General features: G+C 41.4%; 1 protein-coding gene across 4 annotated transcripts in view; it reads right to left on the reverse strand.

Moving 5' to 3' along the window:
• Positions 1-22,188, reverse strand: part of mpp7a (MAGUK p55 scaffold protein 7a) — a 124,358-nt gene that overhangs the window by 56,074 nt on the left and 46,096 nt on the right. For all 4 annotated transcript variants that reach the window (XM_058629148.1, XM_058629130.1, XM_058629157.1 and 1 more), the window contains exons 4-5: positions 13,572-13,649; positions 6,128-6,208 (exon numbers count right to left, since the gene is read on the reverse strand). In XM_058629148.1, coding sequence (XP_058485131.1) covers positions 6,128-6,208; positions 13,572-13,649 — 159 coding nt within the window. The remainder of the gene's footprint in view (positions 1-6,127; positions 6,209-13,571; positions 13,650-22,188) is intronic.

Consider the following 22,188-nt stretch of genomic DNA (forward strand, 5'->3'; position numbering starts at 1 on the left):
CGACATCAAAAAAAACAAGAAAACAGAAATCTTTCTAAAAAAAATGTTTAAAACTCAAAATGTTACCATTACGCTAACGCCGTATTGGTAACGCTGCCTCCAAAAGAACTCGGACCAGCTCATTTCAACACTGAGCGATCATTTGTTTTACTGCAGAATGACCACTGCCATCCCTCTTCTAACCTGCTGACTGATCTGTTCTTGTTAGCGCTCCAGAGAGAAGTCTGAGACAGGAGATCTAAATCTACACTGAGAAGGTTTTGGTAAAAAAACAAACAAATATATCTTCCTTTAGATATCAACTTGTAACCCTTAATCTAATACTGATAGTAACTTTAATCAAAGTTCTTACTCTTAACTTGTCCTGTAGACGAGACAAAACATGAAAGAAAAAAAGAAGAAATATAAATCCCAGAACACAAATAATTACACATTTTCCCTCTTTCTTTTTCTTTTCCCCCTGAATTTATTTTATTTTCTTTGTCCTCTTGTCCAAACTTCTCTCCAACGCCATTAATCCTTTCTCTTTTTCTTGTTTGCTCTTCTTCAGTTTTATCTTTAATGGCTTTTTTCCCAAAATCTTCCCAGCATCAGTTTGTGCATTTCTCAGAAAAGAGCTAACAAAGTGTTCCTGGCTTTCGTCTGCACCATACAAAGACACACACTTTTGTTGTGTAGACTATATCTAGGGATACTCTCATTATGGTTTTGAAATATCCCCTTGGAAACGCTGAAAACCCAAACTGTTTGCAGATGAGGACAATAAAAGCAAACTGAATGGCGGCTAGCGCTCAATATAAACACATAAATGATGTTGTGATGAGATCAGTAATGTTACATGCATCATTCTGATCCTCACATGTAAACATACAACAGAGGTCAAACAAATGAATGGAGGCAGCACTTGATTCAGTGCCTTGTAAAATATTCAGATTCCGAACACCTGTTCTTTTTCTGTACCTTGTTTTTTTTGGTTTTTTTTGGCACTGCTTCAGGTGACGACACATTTCTGAAAACTTCCTTTGGAGAAAACTGGTCGGTGCAGGTAACAAACCCAGCAAATTGGAGGCTAGATTGCTATGATAGCAATGATATACAAGTCACATTTGTCAGTCACAGCGTCCGATCTGTGTTGCATCTGTGGGTCAGCTTGTCATCCATCAGCCTCCTCCACAGCAGGGTAGGATATACCCTTGCAGGCCAGATGCCCTTGAATGAGAATGACAATCGTTTTATGCTGTGCAGCATTAACCTCCTAGAAAATGAAATGGTGCTCAAAACGTCATTTTGTCTGATTTCAATTTGTGTGAGTAAAACTCAACCCGAACTCAACGGTTCGAGTCATAAATCAAGTAACAAATGTCACTTAAATGTCAAAGATTTGTGGGATCCAGCTTAAGAAAAATGAGGCTTTACTGCTTTTCTCTGTTTTATATCACAGTAAACTGAAAAACATTTGATTATGTACTGTTAGGCGACCAAACAAGACAAGTGACCATGTTGCATCTTCAATGACTGTATAGTTTCTTATATACACATCTGATCCATCAAAAACAATAAAACTTAAATCAGAGGAACGTATCTGAGGCTGAATAAAAAGTACAACATGGACTAAACTTGCATAGTAAAGAAAATTTTGATTCCAAACGTTATTCAGCTCCATCTCCGTATTCATATTTCCTCCTCACGCTAACCTTGACCTTTCCTCCACTAAACTGCCAGTTGCTGTTTCCTCTGAACTCTATCCATCAGCCCTAATATCCTGACCATTGAGTGTCCTCTTACTGATGGCACTTCCTTAAATCTGGCAGCGCTCTCTGCCGCCACGTTCTCCCCCCATGGCTGTGTCTAACAACCTGTAACAGAGCCACAGCTAATTCCTTGTGAAAACTCTCTGGAAAGTAGCAATAACAGCTCTGCACTAATAGAGAGCACATGGCACATGCCCTGGCTGGTGACCACTGACATGGAATACTACACAGGTATGTATGTTTGACACAACACACAGTATATGTATGTATAGAGGCTTTCTTCCCGGGATGATGCGAGTTGGTGGGTCTGTTGGTGGATTAACTGCCTGGTCAAATTTGGAGTTCTGTGCTTGTGTCGGCCCTGCAGCTCCAAGGAAAGCTGATGGAGAGTGAGAGGCGGAAAGAGAGATGAAGGGAAGCAAAACCGCCCTTGTTTTCCAGGCATCCTGTCCTTTCTCGGTTTCCGTGTGTTTGTGTTCATTAGGTATAATAGGGATCCTAGAAAAACAGATCACTGTGCTTGACAAAATAAACCTGCCTGTACATTCCTGGCCTTGGCCTCTCATTAAAGCCCCCTGGCCCTGTCAATAGCCCACTCGATTTTAGCTGGCAGCGCAGGTTCTGTGCAAGGTAACTGCCTTCCCCGGGCAGCCGGGTGGGACCCTGCATTGGCGGCACTGCTGTAGGCCAGCTGGGATATGACACCGACGCCCCCCCCCCCACCTCTCTAAGCCTTGAAACTCAGCATGCACCACCCCGAGTCAAACACATACTGCAAGCACAAATGCAGCTGTACACTCACCACACACTCTGGCAGAAACAGCCAGCCATCATAATTGGCACTTTCATCACTGTCAGTATTAGTCTTGTTGAGGGGGGGCTAATACGGTTGAAAGTTGTTTTTTCAAGTGCAAATCGTGAATGAAAGTCGACTGCAAGAAAGAGAAAGGAAGAGAAAAGGAAGACAAGAAGATTTTATATCCCCCGCCCTAGAAATGGATCATTTCAGCCGTAATTAAGAGTGATACAGTTACTATCGCACAGAGACGCCATTCAAAGGCAACAGCCATCTGCTTGTGTTTTACAGTGATTTACACTGGACCTGGCTGGTACGGTGTCAAGTGCCCTGGAGGACAGATGTAGACAGAAACAAAGATTTCATTTCTGAAGCCCTCGTTCTGCCTCCAGTTTGAGAAACAATGACAAGTAAATGGCAAGAGCCTCCATACCTCAGTATGGTACAACAAAAAGCTCTCCAAACCAAGACGCTGGAACCGACCATTGTTGACCCAGTGTTCCCACTAAAGGCAGCAGGAGAATTTAGCTCGGTGGTTTAAGGTTCACATGCTCAAAACCTGGTGATGGACTTTAACCAACAGACAGAGGGGAGGTCATGGAGTTGAGAGAATGTGTGAACACGTGCAGACGTAAAGCTCGCCAATCTAACAAAGTTATTTCATTTGTCTCAATGACACTGAGTAGCATTGCTATAACCGTAGGTTCACCTCTGAACACTACATATGAAAATACCTTTATCAAACTTCAGCAGACTCCTGTTCTCTTTGAACTCTCGAGTGTCTTTTTTAGAGTTTTTGACTTGTTGCAGCACTTTATATAGCACTGCTTTGATGAGCAGATTCCTGACCTTACTTCTGTGCTTATGACATCTGCTGAGGTGCACGGCCAGCAATGAGGAAGCAGTAGTCACATATTTTCCATTGTTTCTTGTAGAATTGTTTGGCTGACCTGATTCCGCACTGGAGCTGAGGTCGGCTGAGTGGTGTGTGGAGGTGGTGAGACAGGCGCGCAACAGCGTGGAACAGAGAAACCAGAAAAAACAGAGCGACCACTTGGTACCAATGTGTTTTCTCTTAGCTCAGAAGTCACAAAGCCGAGCTCTGTGATGTCTTGAAACAATGTTTATCTTGTTTGAAATAGTCAAACTACAGGATTTCACATCCTTTCATATCCATAAATAAATAAAAAAAATGGTACCTGAAGCCTGAAAATAACATGACCAGTGTTTTCATTCAGACCACATAGAGCCACTGATTGACTGGCACAATCTGAACTGGCCCAGAATCTTCACAAAAAGCTAAGGATGCTGATAAAATATCCAGTTCCATTGGGGTACACCCTGGACAGGTCACCAGTCCATCGCATGGCCAACATATTCACTCTCACACTCACACCTAGGGTCATGTTTTTGGACTGTGGAAAGAAATCCTAAGAAAAGCCAGCTCACACTTACCAATGGAAATGGAAAATGGAAATGTAAGTAAGAAGTGTATTGTATTGAGTCATAAAATGTTGATTAAGGATTAAGGATATGTAAAACTTCTGTGATTTGTTGATGTCGCCACCACCCACCCAATAACGAAGCTGCGAGCACCTTGAAGCCTGGGCTGCTCGAAGATTTAGCCAAACTTTACCAAGCCTAAAAGGTCTCGTGGACGTTGGTGGATATATAATGGATATAATGACTTAAGAGTCAGTCAGTGTTGCACTTTCTGAATTGTTTCTGAATTCACTGACACAGTTTAGCATTTTTTAATGTTTAATGTTCATAATAATCTAAATCAGATGGTGGCAAAGTTATGTATGTGTAAAGGGTATGTGCTTGAACATCATGTAAGTGTTAGGGTATTGCAGTATACCCATTTTAAACACTTAAATGCTGCAGTTCTTAAAATATCTTAAAATATAGGCTCTTTAAATATGAATTTTAGCAATGGACACTGTTGTCTGTGTGTGTGTGTGTGTGTGTTTACATCTGACCCCAACCACCACCTCTTCTTCCTCACTTCATCAATACCAATCACACAACACAACACAAACGACCTTCACAAGCTCAGTCCTTTGATGGATTGACCGTTTTTGTCACGCCAAATACCACGACTGTAAGAACAACCGTGATGATAAATGCTGCATTTGTGACACAGGCATGCTTCACGGCAAAGGCAGTGATCGTTTGCTGCTGCATTTCATTTTCGGGCTTGACAGAGACGAAGGAGGTCACAGTGTCTCTACGTAACTAAGTAGGGGAGCAAGACTGTGATGAATGTCGACCATTTGTCTTCAGGAAAGCAGCTGTGTGAGTTATGCAGCATCGCGATGTGGGAACGTGTGTTGGTTGCTGGTGAAATATAACGGATTCAGTTAAGGCCCATTTATACTCCCTACATAAAGTGTCTTTTACGTTGGCATGGATGTTACGCAATACTTCCTCTAGAGGGCAGTGACCCGTGCCAAGTTGTGGGCATCAACAGACATGGCGAACATTGATGAGGGTATTGTATATTGTGCTTGATCAGAAATAGACGGAAAATAGCCTCTTCTTCATCATCTTCCTGACTGACATCGTAAGCTCTGCAGTAATGAACGTAAATTATGGGCTCTGTCCATCTTACGTGGGGGATAAATGGGCCTTTCCACTTCAACCATATTTGCGTATCTGTGAATGTATGTGTGCAAGAGAGAGAGGGAGAGCAGGAGAGAGGGAGCACTTATTTAACCCAATCATTACATCACTGATGATGTAGGTAACTGCCCATTTTGCTGATGTTGAGAGGCATATTTATAAATGATGCAGCAAAGACGAGTGCATTGTGACAGAGGACTTCATACTGAGCTGACGTTTCTGGCAAAGTCCAAATAATCATGATGACAGTGCATTAAAAATGAGGCGGTCTGACTCTACTTCTGTCTCGCCATCATCAAGACAGCTCTGTCTGGCTGAAACACCTGGAGGGCTTGATGGATAACCAGAGCTGTGCGTTTGAAAATAAAAAGGTGTACATTTATTGTATCGCTGTCTGCGTCTGGCTAATGAGACCAACAGCTGCAGCCAAGGAGACAGAAATGAGCGTCTTTGGGTCGTGCGCCTTCACCAACCTGTCAGTCACCTTAATAATGAACGTTTGTCCATATTAATGATTTTCTGAATATTTAAATTATGACCAAACATCTGTGTTCACAAGGCCAAAAACATGTTTTATGTGGTTACATTTACCTTCACCTTTGACCACCATATTATATAGTTCATCCCTATATCAAAGTGAACGTTTGTGTTGTGTAAATTAAAAAAAAAGACCTTACTGACATATGACATTCAATAGATTTGGCCTGGTGGACAAACCTGAAAAGCATGAATGTATGGATGCATAAAAAACATTGGCCTGAATTTATTTCAATTTATTTTAAGTAAAGCTTAATAATGACATAACTTTAATGCCAGAACTACCTTGAGGCCAATTTTTTTTAAGATAACACTGATATCGTCCACAAAAAGTAGAAAAGAGTATACATAAATTAGAATAAGAAGAGAATGTCTACACTGTAAGAAAAAAAAATAAAAAATCTGGAGCCAAACTCACCTTGACGTGGGGTTTGGCCAGTAGTTTGAGAAGTTCTTTGATTTCTCCATTGGCCGGTTTCCCTTCCAGCTCCTCCGACAACTAAAGAGGAGAAGACAGATTACTCAAACGAATGCGTTTATGAAACTAAATATCAGGAAAGCCTATTTCACATGTGGAAAGGAAATTAAAAAAAACAAAAAAAAAACACCACCTTCTCTGGAGGGTCTCTCATAAATGCAAGCTATAATTTACATTTAGGGCTGTCAGGTATATATATATATATATATATATATATATATATATATATATACATATCTAAATAAGTACTTTATGATTAATTCATCTATTTATTACACATACTTGTATTGAGATGCTATTTCTATCGTGCACCAAATTACACATTTACACATTTTGTGAATATGACAGTGTAGCTCCATCTGTGCATTCACCTGCACACGTTATACTTCATGCTGTTGTGTTTTTTTAGCTTCAGTTTCATAGTTCGTTTTCCAAGAAGAAGCAAGAAGAGGTGTTTTTCCTTTTTGAACAAGAAACAAGAAATGCCCTCATAATTTATCATTTATTTAGCTGTGTCAGAGTTTTACTTGATCTAATGGCTGAACAACAACAGAGTAGTACGTGCGAAATCAGTGCAAATGAGGATACACTTGATATTCAAGCAGTCTTTATTAAGAATTTGGACCAATCTCCTCTGTGACGTCTTCCCTTTCCTTTTCCCTTTTTACTAAAAGCTCGCTACAACTTTAGTTATTTCAGCTGGTCAATAAATGGTGTGTTTTTCTTTTTACCAAACCGTGACGTCAAAACTCAGGTATGTCAGGAATATATGTATATGCACAAGTTAATGGAATACACTGGTTATATTATATAAAGCTAATAGACTTGAATTTGTGATAAGTAAAGTTGAGAAAGTTTGCCTTTTTCCTCCCCTGAGTTATCATTCAGTTGGAAGACAAATGACATTATTAGGTACTAGAATAATGTCATCTATAATGGTTTATATGGTTTATAATGGTTTAATTCCATTCAGTGGAAGTTTACAGATTGAGCTCAAGACAATAAAAGATTTTAGAGAGAAACAAAGCAGGTTCCCCGAGATGAGAGGAGGAAAGAAGAACCTTATTCATTTAAGATTCCCTTAAGATTAATAACCCTAACCCTCTTTTTACAAGGGAGCTGTTAAGTATCCCTGGATCATCTGAGTGTGAGGGCTGTTCAATCCAAGCACCAATTAGAAACTAGGAAAGCACTGCTCTTTTACATTTTCCCACCCAAGTTTTTCCCTACACATCAAACTGCCACAGCTGCCTATAAAGGTTATGAAAATGTTAGAAAATCTGCAATTGACAGCAAAAGTCACTCTGGCCTTTTCCCCCTGTGTGTGTTTTTTTAAACTATTGACTTGAGTTACGCAGCTGAATCTCTTATTTCCAGAAGACAAGGAACTATTCCTCCCTGTGAGGAGAATATGTAAGATCGAAGTCAACCTGATGCTAAAAGAACAGTTGTGCGCTTCAGGGTACTGGCTGTACTTGTACGTTCAGGCAGCCAAAAAGCAACAGGGGACCATCACACAGGAAATGAGAAGGTACTAAATCAGGTGCATTGCAGTGGGAGGCAAAATCTCCCCTCGTCATGGGCCCCAGAATCCTCATTTGTTGCCACATTTCGTTTGATTTAATTTCGTATCCAGCGAAATCATTGTTCTATAGAAATGAGTTAATTCCTGTGAGCTGTGAGCAGCGGGGAATGAGCTATAATACTACATTCATGATGAATGTCTGCTTCTGCAGGCCAGGCCAGGCCACACTCCTCCGTCTGCACTCTGATTTATGGACGGTCTCGCTGGATCATGCTACTGGATGTGGAGAGGAGCAGTGTCCCACACAAAGACCTGCTTGTGTTCAACTGAGATCTGTTGAGTTGAAGTCAACTAATGTTGGTCAGAGGAGAGAGCGATCACACATTCACCGCCGTGTTTCTGCTGTTGCATGTGTCAGCGTGTGTGTCCAAGTCTTATTTGAACATTGACCCAGAGTAAAGACAAATGTTAGGCATGTGAACAGCCTATCGTGACTCCCTGCCATTAAGAAACATTTATGAAAGAAGAAAATACTTATTTATCATAAATAGAATTCAGTGAGTGCAAAATAATCAAGTAACATGTGCAGGAGTTACTTGACTCCTCTGTTAATTTGGAATATTTTTAAACATCGATCTTTATGCATGTAACTATTCATCTTATTAAATGAATAATTTTTTTTAAATGCCTGAAATAGGGCTGCAACCAATAATCAGTCATTCATTGACGATTACTAAATGAATTACCAACTAATTTGATAATAGGTTAATTGATTTGAGTGGGGTTTTTTATAATAAAAAAAGCTCTCTGATTTTTTTTTAAACATTTATTTGCTTTATTTAACAAAGAAATCATAAAAATTGAATAACTTTTTTATTTATTAATATAAATATATTAATATAAATGAATACATTATTAAAATAATCATTAGTTGCAGTTCCTACATCGGAATTTCTCTCCTGACAGTTTGACTTGAAATAAGATGCTATGTATTATATACATGATGAAACGTGAACCTGTGATACATACTTTGGAATTTAAATTTTATTCTTTATTTTAATTCATTTTTGTAGTATTTATAAAGGGAGTGTCATAAGAGGAAATGTTTGAAATTTCTAATGTTGATATAAAAAAAATATATATAATACAAATATTTTACTCACTAAAGCTAAACATGATTTTACAACAATGGGACACTATTCAGGAGTTTAAACCATGACCTTTAATGCTGGTTAACTTTTTAACCAACACATATTGCAGTCATTAAAAGTCTCTGCATGGTGAAGACACATGCATCATTTCGGGGCCTCTGTTGTCATCACTGATGCAGATAAGGTGAATAACAAAACCTGCAAACACAGTGTTCTCCTGTAAACATGTTCCCTCAGCAGAAGATGACAGAGGCTGGAAAAACCTCCAGCTGTGTGAGTAATGACGGCGGCGGTGGAGGTGGTGTGAGAATAAGGCAACAGAGGTGAGGCAGTGGTAAAGGCAGACCTGAGGGTCAGAGAGAGGTTAGGGAGGACACCGTGTCAGTTCACCTACAGAGGGGAATATTTGTCTTCAGGGACGCACGATATTATCACCACAATATTGGTATCGGCGGATATATATATCGTCAAGAGCCCCTGATACGACTAATGACTAAAACAGTAGGCTGGCAACACTGCTGTTTCATTGGCTTATATACCGATGCCATCTACAGCTATTTTTCTTTTGTTTATTTACTTTGCACAACAAAGAAAAATTTATATCTGCTCTAATACACATATATATATATACACATATATACATAGGGTTATATATTATGTGTGTACATGTGTGCAGTGTCTGTAATATTTCCACTTGTCTCCCTCAGGATAGGAGAAAGAGAAATTGAATAGTCACAGTGGTCAAGGTTTCCCAGCATTACCCTCATTCATCACTGCATTAACTTCACGTTATTAAATAGACACAGAGAAAACAAGCGGCGTCTGAAAGAGCCAGGTCAGAGAGAGAGTGACTCTGAGAGAACGAGAGCTCACACGTGTGTGAAGGTCAGCGAGAAAGAGAAGAAGCGGTGAAAAGGTCTTTAGTGAGGGAGCATCTCTTGCTCTGATGCTGCATTTATCCATCATCTCATCACCATGCTGTTTACAGCAGGGAAGGATGGAGAAAAGTACATTTCCACTCCCTCACAGTGTCCTATTAAAACACCTCGTCCCATAACTCAGCGTGGACGGCAGACGGGACATTGTTGACTACACTGCTCTCGTACCACCATGTCTCACCTCTTAGAATCACATTTTCCATCCTCAGACATCACAGAAAGTGAGGGAGGAGGCAAAAAAATGATGCTTCTCTCCTCTGGGATTATTTGTATTTCATTTGTTAAATGTCATGGTTTATAGCTCCACCTTGACCCTTGAAAAATGAAAGGCCTCAAGACTTCTTAAGTTACTTTTTTAATAACTTTTATTTAATCTATTGCAACATGTTAACCTTTTATGTTAACAAAAAACAAATACTTCATCCGATGGATATAATGCACTTTGGTTTCATGTGTTGTCTAACTGATCAATAACACACAGTCTGACTGCAGGAAGTGCTTTTCATTCGATTTCACTCAGTTATGGTCAAAGATATTTTCGTATTATTATATTTTTATGGATTTCAATAAAATAAACTTTATGTGTCATGGTTCAAATCTTGGCGTTCACACTCTTAGAAGAATAAAACTAAAAGGGAAATAATAATGAACGCATGAATTTTTCCCATGCAGATAATCAAATTATAACGGGAGTGAGCATCGGGGGGAGGAACCTCATTTCTCAAAGTGATTTCAATCCAAATACATGTTTGAAAGGGTTCCTTGTGTAAATACATTAATAATATCAGTAGATGATTAATGGTGTGTTGGACTTAAAGGCATATTTACAGCATGGGCTTTGTCAAACATAAATTCATATGTGAATAAGTATATCAGTGACTCAGAACAGAGGTGTGTGTGTGTGTGTCCTATTATGGTATACATATTGCAGATCAGTGCTCTCCAATGGCACCCAGTGGTCGTCCACAGCAACAGCAGCTGTTTGGTTAATATAAAGATGCTGGGAAGTTTGCCAGGAAAGTGAAAAGGTGTTTTGAAGGGAGGAGGATACAAGGAAAGACAGTTTAAAGTATTGTTGTGACATGTTTTTAAACTTGCATAGAGCTGGCACATGATTTGTCTATTTTTATTACTGTTATACGGTGTTTTTCATTCCACATTGAGACTTCAGAGAGTGCCTCCATTTCACTTTTAATGAACAGAGAAGGAGATGCGTGTGTGTGTGTCTGACATGTTAATAAGCATGTAATATAGCATCTATTGCCCGGGCCCATTATCATTCATATCAGGTTATTTTGAGCGGTGGCAGTCACCTGCTGAGTGCGCTAGACAGTGCAGCCGAGGGCAGACAAGGGTTGAAGTGTCATTTTATGTTAGGGAATAAATTAAGCCTCCATTACCCGTAACCCTAGCCCCAAATGAATTTCATCTGACTGTAGATCTCTCTCACTGCATCGCAGTCCTCAAACACCACTTCAAGTGCGTTCTTTTGGAGCGGTGACACGGGTGAAAAACAATCCGCTTTCAAAATACAGTGCAAAGCTCCAGGTTGGGGGATTTTCGGGTTTTTTCACGAGCCAAGGAAGGAAGGGGGGGCCGGGGGGGGGGGGGGCTCTGGATCGCAATGTGCTCTGAGACGCTTTGATACACCATCTCTGGGCTTTATCCCGATACATGATAATCCCAGGGAGACGCTTTGCGGGGCATTTACCAGGAAGCATAAATTTGAAAGTCTGTAATTTGACAAAAAGAAGGAGAGAGAAAATCTGTAAGGAGGAGGGAAAATGGAAGCTGATTGTTGGGGGGTCTCTTTAATGGTCTATGGGCTCTTGCCATAAACTTGGAGGGCAGATGAAGTCTGAGGCAAGAGAAACAAGAGTGATCTTTCACAGTATGTTGTCTGCTACTATTGTAATTCTAGTGTTATCTTTTTTGGCACGTGTGCTTTTCCACTACTAACAGAAAGACAGAACAAGTCCACAAAAAAGAAAAAGAACAATCAAGAGAATGTTGTGATTAACGTTCATTCAGCCTGATTTGGTTAAGGGTCCGGGGAGAATTGGGACTGCCGTCATCTGTATTAGTGAGTGTAAACCTTCCAAGATGGAACGTTCTGGCTCCTGCCCCGACACTTGTGGCCTGCACGGTCCGGAAAACCACTCTAGACCACAAGACGGACTTTCTTTCATGACAGACTCAGGACACTCTGGACTCTCCTGCGCTGGCTTCACCCCAAACGACTGCGAGAACCTCAGCCCCTCGTTCTTGACTCAGTACTAATTAGGATGATGTATGGCTGTGGGTTCTTCAGAAGGGGTGGAATAGTCGGAGGCACTTTGATTACAATAAACAGAGCTGGGGATTTCAAATAAAACCACACACCAGTAAAAGGGCTTTTCCTCCGCTCCACAAACCATGCCAGGCTGGTTCTTGGGTTTACACAGGTGTGTGTGTGTGTGTGTGTGTGTGTGTCATTGCGTAATTATGTGGACACGTGGCTGCGATAAATATCACAGATGAACAACACTGTAACAAATGTCAGCATACTGGACGTCCGTGCAATAAATCATACTAAATATCTTTCACAGCTTGAGGAGAGCAGTTGGGCCAATGGAAGAAAACCATCATCAGTGGACCAGTGGATTGGATTCTATTACTGTCTATGTGATGGCTTCTAATTAACAGGTTCAGCGATGGGGAAGAGCTGCACGGTGCTTCCTCTCTGAAACTCTAAACATTTCATGAGACGCCTCCTTACTTCCAGGACTTGTGTTTATATGATGGGACTCAATCATGTGTAATTTGTCTGCCTCTTGTCGTCATGGCGTTCCCATCATCCACCTTCAGGTCAACTGTAAAGGATCGGTCTGACTTTGCATTGATGGCTTTTTGAATCCATGGTCTATGGTTGGGTGTTTTGGGCAGAGAGCAAGTGGCTGAGTGGGCGGTGAGTGTAAAGGAGAGGTTGACCGATGTGTGTTTTTATTCCTCTGGCTGATGAAGATCACTTGTAATCAGAGCACCCGATGGTTGATATATTATCCTGATTCTTTTGGCCAATAGATTTGGCTGGTTTTCTTTTTTCCTCCATCTGATAAAATATAACAGTTTAACAATAACAAATGATGAACAAGATTTATGGTCTGTCTCTTCAATATGCATTTTATAAATCTGCATCACTTATAAACTTAACATTAAATACATGAAACAGGTCATTACAAAAAAACTCGATTTTGTCCCACACCCAGTTCAGAGTTCACTCCAGAATATAATAACCTGAAAAAGTGTAATCTGACGTTTCTGCACAACTAAGCCGTTACACTGCATCACAAACAATCTGCTCAAACAGAATCCATTTTGATTCCAAAGTCATTTCAAGCGAGTTTCCAAACACAACAAGACTGGAGGAAAGTCCCTCATGTGACTGAGGGTGACAGATTACAGATTACAGGAACAATGCAGATATGAGAATGTGTGAGAATACAATTTACAAACCATGAAATCAATGTTACTGAGTTTAATCGCTCTTATTATTAAAACCTTTACTTCAAAGGACTGCCACTCTGGAAATGTTACACTATAAGCTTGAAAGTAATCAATCGTATGTACCCACGTCATGTACCCACGCTTCCACCATTATAGGTTTGGGAAACACAACTTTGCAGATTTTCTGCACTTTTATGTACCAAACTATTTATCTATTCATTGAGAAAATAATCAACAGATCAATCGATGACGAAAGTGTTAGTTGTAAAGAACAAACCACTCACTTCATGGGCGAGAGCTGCAGTGTTGTCCAGGGCGGGAGTGGGTTTGCTCTCCTCATAGTGCTGCAGACGTTCGTGGATCTGAAAAGACACACAGTGCTCATCAGTAAGGAAAAGAGCAAGAGACACAGAGGGGGTTCAACACTGGCCCGCAGAGGCAACGGGAGCTCTACCTGAACAAATACAGAAACCAGTGTGCACAGCTATAAGCACACGTGTATGAAAACATGGTCAGCATCATCTTACACTCCTGCACACACACACAGATCTTCCACGCTAAAGACTCCATCAACAAAGCACAGCAGATTATTCTAAGTATTTCAGCTCGCTTAGTAGTTATGCAAACACTCCGGCTTTCCACCACGCACTGGATATGCCCCAGTGGCCTGGTAAGGATTCCAAATCATTTCAACAGTCTGGTTAAATTGGCTAAACATTTCCTTATCAGACTCAACACTGCAACTGCACAATGTTGAGAGTCAAACGCTGCATCTCTGGAGAGTTGCTGAAATGGAAAGTAGTCATGTGTTAACGTTTGCTCATTTACACACACAGAAACACTTCATCACTCAAAAACAAAGATGGAATAATTTATACACACAAGTGCACACTGGTGCCCACGCACGCGCAGTCAAACACAGTTGCACACCAGTGCCCCAGCCCAGACACACACACACACACACACACACACACACACACACACACACACACACAACACTACAACCATACCATATGTGATTTAAGAGCAGCTGTGCAGGAATGTGCTGACAGCCTACAGGCTGTTGTCAGGTCCCATCTGAGAACAGACGGGGGTGGCGATCCTGAGTCTCTCCTTAGCCCAGCTTGTTGAAGGGGAGCTGGGCCACAGGTCTGACTGATAGCTGGGCCCTGAGCCTGGAGATCCAGCTGGATGTCCCAGAAAGCATTCCAGCGCAATGGCGGAACAGAAGGCCCTCTGGCTGGGTAGAGAATGACAGAAAGACCTGGGCCAGCTAGTCTGTAGTCTACCCTAGTGTCTGCAGGGCCAAATGCACACATGTCGGAGCTTAAACACACACACACACACACACACACACACACAGATGGAGCCGTGACAATTTGCCATAAAAAATTATTCAGTAGGACGGAAATTGACAAGAAAAGCAGTTTGTTTGCTGTCACATTATGAGCGGCTACAGATGCTGTTTGCAATTAAAACATCTGTTGTAAGACTGTTAAACAAATGTTTTTCTGCTCACGACACAGACAATGTTTTCCAACAAGAGATGAATCTCTGGAGGAGCAGCACAGTGTTTACTGTGAGATGTTTGGCAATAAAGCGCTGATTAATACATGTGTAGGTGGCCTCTTTTTTTTTTTAAAGCCGTCATTGATGACCTACAGAGAAAACTGAATCCTGACACCTAAATCACAACACGACACAATTTCTGATTTAAAAAGCTAAAGAACTTCAATGTCTGTGCAGATGTGTGACCGGCCGTCAGCATTCTAGTTCAAGTGTTGGCCTTGACTTATCCCCACAGTCTCCGGTGATAAATCACAAGCCGATAGAAGAGTATCTCCATGTTTCAAAGACAGCTTAGAGGTTCAAATCCCGTGCAAAGCCGGCATTACTCGGCAATAAAACATGGTGCATTAGCCGCGTCGTGGACGTAATCTCTTGAAGGCCTGATGGCTGCTCAGCTTAACTGTAGACGACAGAAAAACCTGTCACTTGAGGACGCCGCTACAAGATAGCTTAGATGTGAATGAAGACACGGGAACTTGCCAAAAAGTAGTGATAAAGCTGGAGAATGAGATAAAGAAAATCATTTCAGAGATCTGGAATCAAACTGTTGACAGCAAACCTCAGGTTTTATGGCATTAAATGTATAAGCCTGCCACTCCAGGGCAACTCCTGGACATGTTCATCTGTTAACTTTCACTATAGCAACATCATATTTGAAGAGTGGTGTTCATGAAGTCCCAACAACTCCACCCTGTGTGATCTTCTACAGTGGAAGGCTATAAAAGGACAGGCCGGCGGCTCCAGTTACTTCATCTGTCCCAAATATCTTCTTAAGAAAACAGATGAAACAAATGAGACAGGATACCAGTGACTTTGGCGCTCCAACATACCACAGTACAAATGACATCTGCTTAGGTAGTTGCTGCTCCATCACCTCGGCTTACTTAGTTACTGTGGAATTTCTCCTTCGCTCTATGAGCAAATTCAAAATTGACACGCCTTTTATTTATAATTCAAAAGACTTGCCAAGTGCCTGTCTATGATGCAGCAATGTATTTTAAAGCCATTACCCCACTTTTTGCATAACGCGTTCTCTGTCCCCTTGATGAGCCAGCAGAGCTGCTGGCAAACGGCAGAAGTGGCCTGGTGGAATTTAAAACAGTGAGAGGCAGTGTACTACAGCCAGGGATGGCTTAGCTAAAACTGGAGTGCAGCTCCGGCACACGCCGCCGAATCAAAGACTGGGACTCAGAAGCTCCACCGATGAGAAATGTTGTAAACCAAAGTAGAAGAGCTGGACTCAAAACATGCAAAAGCCCAGAGTGGAGAAGTCCCTCAAGCACAAGCTGGGTAAAGATGAATGAATGTGCACCTTCACTGAGATTGAAAAGGAAAACATGCTACAATAGGAGCAGTGTGTGCCCAGTCTCCACAGACAGGCCCTCAGACTACGGTGTGTTTGCTTCCAGAAATATCCCACGAGCTTAAAATACACACAGCAACACACGCAGAGCAAAATATGCAGGAAAACACAAACTTGGGGAAGAATTGATGTGAAAAAAAAATGAGAATACATCCAGAAAAGTGGAATAAAAACATTAATCTTGAGCTCCAACTACTGCAAATGATCAAGGTGAAGATTTGTTTGTGTTCTTTTCTTGAACATGCAAAAGAAAGAACGACGACTGCCTCTAGTCAGCATTATCAACATGGAGGTACAGTATAGCAGTAAGTCATGGCTTAGGAACACTAATCCAGACACACTGCAGCAAGAGAAGTCTGGCACAGAAAGAGGGATAGAGCGTGCAAAAGAGAGAAAGCTTGATAGATGGAGAGGTTCACTGATGGAAGGAGAAGGAAAGGTCTGGAGATCACAGCACTGGATAGTGTTTCTCTTTTTGAGTCCTGCAAGGAGGCGCAAGGTCTCTGTTTAATGTCCACTGCCCAGAAATCCTAATGTCGCACCATTTTCTGCAACTACCCACTGGAGCAGATCCAGTATCAGGCCTCTATTAATCCACCTGGTTCTGATCTTTTGGTCGGACCTAGAACACCTTGTCAAGCCATCCAAGTCTGACAGACTACACCAAGCCAGGGAGACAAGAAAGGAGCATTACAGACAGACGTGCAGGGTTACAACTGAAACAGTGGCGATATGATATGTTTGCTCAAGAATCGTACGGAGAAAAATGTAGAATTGCTTTCTCTCCTGTCACAGCAAGTCAATTTGGGAATTCTTGGCTGTAGCAAAAGATCCAGGACAACGTGCTGTGGTTTGTGAACAATTACTGCAAGTGACAGGACTATTCTCCATCAGTCTGCAGACAGTACAGCTGACCAGTGCTGTGATCTAGACATTACCCTGTTAAAAACTACCATCTACCCAGTATCATCAAGGAGTAGCTGTTAAGAGCAAGCAGTTGGTTGATTAATTCAATACTTACTAAGTAAATACTAATTAAAGCCAAATACTGATGTGTAAAGCATGCAAAATTTAATATCTTTGATTTGAATTGCTAGAATAAATAAAACAATTTGAAGATGTGATTTTCGGCAAATTGTTGTGCTCCTTTTTACAGACAAATCTACAAATAAAATACTATCAGGTTGTTGAGCAAAGTTTCCATACAAAAAAAACCACACAACTCCTGCAAAGGTCTGGTCCCTGCGCTCATTTGTTGGTGTTGGTGTCATCACTACGGTTATTTTGATGAGTATTTTTTGGGTTGTCAAATTAAACTTACAAATTTATTCAGACAATCTTTAAAAGCCTGTGTTCCCTGTGTTTGGTCTGCAGTTCCCAGACCAAAGATACCCTGCATGGCATCCTGAATCTCATTTTCCATATTTTGTGTATGGGTCCTACTGTATACTCCAAGTCCAATTAAGATTGGCTTTGTATTGTATAGACCTTCTGGTTCCACTTTTAGTCCTTTTTTTTAAATAATAAAGAATTGGGTCAACCAAAGTGACCTGGAAAAGTGTTTTCTGGCTCAATCCAGAGATTTCCCTTGATTACCGCACAAAAAGTTTGACTGATGGAATGAGGGCTGGTGGCTCTGTAGGCCGTTCCTCTTTTTAACTGTCCTGCTCCTCGTGATTCAAGTCAATGAGTTTTAAATACACAGAATATCATTTCTGTAGCTCGGGTTACTCAATCAAAACAATAACAAAAGACCTACTCTCATGAGGTCAGAAAGCAGCGTAGGACCATGGGACTTGTTGTTGTGTTTGGTTCCCCTCCGTCTTTGTTCTCTAGATAACGTGCAGCAAATGGCAATTAGTACTCGTGATCTATTAGTGACAAATACAGATAATAAAGTAAAAAATAATTAAAAAAAGATATCACACTGGCTAACTAGTGTTATCATATGTTCAGGGGGTTGTCCTGTAATCTAAAGCAGAGACAGCTACCAAAATGGGAATAGTAATAGGGATTTCATAGATTTAAATAGCATTTTTGGCTTAGCACAAAACACATAAACAACAACAGAAGTTGCAATGCATGAATGTTACTGACCTCTTTCTTTATCCGTTCCCAATCCCAATCTTTTCTTTTTTTTCTTCATTTTATGTCTATTCATCTGACTCAATTGAAAGGTGCTTGTTTGGGACAAACCAAGAGCCGATGGTTAGGGTGCATGCCACATGGGCGTGCACGCCTTGAGCATTATGTCCCTGGTTCGTTTGTTTATCTTTTTATTTCATGCAACAGTCACTCATCAACCTTTTTGAAAACCACACAAAACACAGCAAGGACCAAGATTTATTTTGGATTTTATGTGAGGTTTTCAAATCATAAATTACCACCCAACATGTGTCAAGAAAAAGTATATTTTCGGGGCAAAAAACGACATGGTGAACCAAATCCTGCTCACAATTCTTGTATTAACAATCTCCACTATTTTTCACTTAAAATATGGAATTGACAAGTTCAGTTGCTAGATTAATATTAAAAAGAAATGATTGCGTCTTGTTCAGGATAGAAGCATCTCCAAAGTAACCAGCTGATATTTGCTCGTGTCCCTGTGAAGGTTCCCTTTCCCTGAAATAACAAATGCAGACCTGCGAGGTGACCACAGGACGTGCTGACCACAGAGAGTGCGAGTGGATCTCTGGGGTGATATAGGTTTGCACACTAAGTCCTGTACCAGAGATGATTAAGTAAGTTTTATTTCTACATAAAGGGTGTGGGGCTTAAACAACTCACAGAGCTATTTCAGCAGGGTGAGCGGTTTAGAACAATTTCCTTTTTATGATTTTTCTTAATAATAGGGACCAGGAGCAAGGTATGTTTTGAGGTGTGGAAAGAATAAGGAATGTGCCCAAAGGGCAAGTCTAGGGTTTCTTTCATGGAGCAGAGTTGTTGGACACAACAAGGTGAGTCATGAAACTTGGAGGGCTACACCTACAGCTCGATCCAGGTATTCATGGGAAACCGAGCCTTGTACTCAAAGAAATACAGTCCAGTCTGTCAGTAAATGAGCTTGTTCATCAAAAATAACTGAGACTTTCCACTTGGGTGAAAGTGGCAACTTTAACATGTCATTAAAAGCCTGAAGCAGTGAAAAGCAAACTGCAGGGAAACCCACAATAATATTGCTGTGTAACAATGCAGGTGCCAAGTCTATTAGCAATGAACAGAAGCAGATTTAAAAGTAAACTGACTGACCACAAAATTAGGGATCATAGCGACTGGCTAAAGGCCTGCTGACAGAAACTTGGTTTTAAAAGAGAGCCTCACCTGATGCAGGTGGAAATTGAATATTGTATTATATTTCCTGTGGCTTTTTCAGCAGTGGAAACTTGGCAGTGGAAGAGTGAGTCGAGTGGAATTTAGAGTAAGTCGCTCTAATTGAAAAGAGGCAAATTGCCTGCATCGTTTTAGCTATGCTATCTCTATTATACACGCCAACGTTCCCATTTCACGTCAGCTCCAATAACGTCTGCGAGACGAGGAGAGCCTATGAGGCCCTGCTGAAAGACGACATTAGAAGACGTTTGTTTCATCTCTGTGACATAATCGGGTTATGTGTGGGACGTGGGGGGGCTGTCCCAACCATCTTGAGAGGGCAGGTGAGGAGAGACAGGACTTAAGTTCAAGTCTTTGTGTGGGTCTCTCCTCCTCTTCTTCTTTTTTGTAGTATTTTTCCATCTCCGACACCTCCTTTGGTTCCCCTTTCACCCTTTAGACAGACTGACCAGTAACTGATCGTCCGTAATTAACCAGGGGAGGCCTAAGTGTTTCCATATGGAAGACCTAAATTGTGAAGCCTGTCAGATTAACATGATGTGTGTGTGTTTTCTCTCTACTGTTGAGCCTTTATCCCAAAGTATCTCATTCACAGCCTTGTGGACTAAAAGTGGCAAATAAAACTTTCCTTGTATGTGTAAAATCGTACTTGGCAATAAAGCTTTTTCTGATTTCTGATTTCTGAATTGGTGGTGCACGGGTCTTGAGAGGAAAGGGACAGTTATTCGGTTATCCGACATTATCCATGTTCACCTGAATGCTGCGTCCTGAACGCTGACCTCCGCTGTAAGACGAGATGATTGTTCTGTACTTCTGTATAAGTCAAAGCCTGCATGTCTGTCCACTTGGCTCAGTAGCTGACAGGCTGGCTCATGTCTCAGTACCAAGTAGAAAGCAGAGGAAACATATAGTTCTGCTTGTCTGGACTGAAGCAGTTTCCACTTATGCCTCTACATTAACAAAAATAGACGCTAAAAGCAGCTCAGTTTCTCTCCTTTTAAAAGAGAAAGGAAATAGGTGGGATGGGCTTATTTTGGAGAATAAACAATTTGGCTCTTTGATGTTATAACAGTTCCAATAAAGAATTGAGCTTCATGAGCTTAAATCTTCACTGATACGTTTGAACCAATTTGCACTGAAATGTGCTTGAACTTGATCATGTGAGAGCCACTCAAAGGCCTTTAAGCCGTTCATGACAATTAAGCATTTTGTGGCATTTAACCCTGGTTAACGCCTGGTTGATGGTCAGCTCTTGATAATGACTATGGAGACGGTAAACTACGTCCAAGAAGTACAAGCATTTTTGCCAATAGTATGGCTGGCATTTATATCTTGTAGAAGCCAATCCATCAATCCATCCATCCATCTGCAAACTTTCCAAAGTAACCCAAACACTCCCTCTCTCTTATTCCCTCCAGCTCCATCTTAGAAACCACAAAGGCCTTTCTAGGCCAAATGAGACTTCTAATACCTTCTTCTCTGAGGAGTGAGGTCTGCCCTGGGCTCTCCTCCCGGCTGGATGTGCCTGGAGTTCCTCTAATGGGTGGCATTCAGGGAGCATACGAGTGATATGCCTGATCTATAAGAACTAGTTCATTGCAGTATAAAGTGGGGGCAGTTTCCATTTTCTGAGACGTGACTCACTGCAAAGACAAGTAACTTGAAAATCCAGAGCTTCACTTTCATGATCAGCTTCCACCCAGAAAAGGTTTCTACTTACTTGGAACTATTTCAAGCAAAAATGGGCTACAGGGCGGCATGGTGGGCCTTGCAGCAAAAAGACCCGGGTGCATGACATAGTCAGAACAAGAGTTAGCATGTTCTCCTTGTGTGTGCGTGAGTGTGTGTGTGGGGGGGGGGGGGGGGGGGGGGGGGGTTATGGGAAGAGGTTAACTGGACACTCTAAATTGACCATTGTCTCTATAGCCATGTTTCCACAGAGTAGAACGGCTCTTTGCGCTTCCATTTGGAATAGTACCAAAATAACCGACCCTTTCGCTTGTGGTACCAGAGTGACACACCCCCACCTACCAAGTAAAGTCTTCACCGGTCCAGACCATACTGTACTGTACCAAACCGAATAGTAACATGATGGAAACATGGCTTTCCCATATCTAGGGTGAACCCCAGCCTTTTGCCCCTATGTCAGCTGGGATTGGCCCCATCTGCCCCCGCAACCGTCATTTGGAGAATAAAGACGTACTGTCGATGACGGATGGATTTCAAGCTAAAAAGTTCTCGACTTAAAGCCATGAAGTTGTGCTGAACAGCAACTAAACTCTCAACCCTTTTAATATTGTCTTGAAAGATTACCCAGGTATAATCAGAGGTGTTAAGAGGGCTAGGTAAAGTCTGGGAACTCCACCCATAGTTCCTGGCTAAATATCACAGTAATATAATGCCATCTTCATTAGCATTAATTCAGTCTGCCCCACACTATGCAGTGTTTTCTTTGGGGCCAGAGCCCAAACATGCACCGGCCCTGCCCATCATTATACACGTTCAATATGCCTTATTCTTTGGCCATCCATAACAATCCAGGCATCAAATGAAACCCATCTGGTTTCCTCAGGCCCCAACATTACGGTTTTACTTCAGCGTCTGAGGTGTACCATAGTTCAGATACTTTTACATGCTCA

This window comes from Solea solea, chromosome 1 (assembly GCF_958295425.1).
Source record: "Solea solea chromosome 1, fSolSol10.1, whole genome shotgun sequence".
Classification (NCBI taxonomy): domain Eukaryota; kingdom Metazoa; phylum Chordata; class Actinopteri; order Pleuronectiformes; family Soleidae; genus Solea; species Solea solea.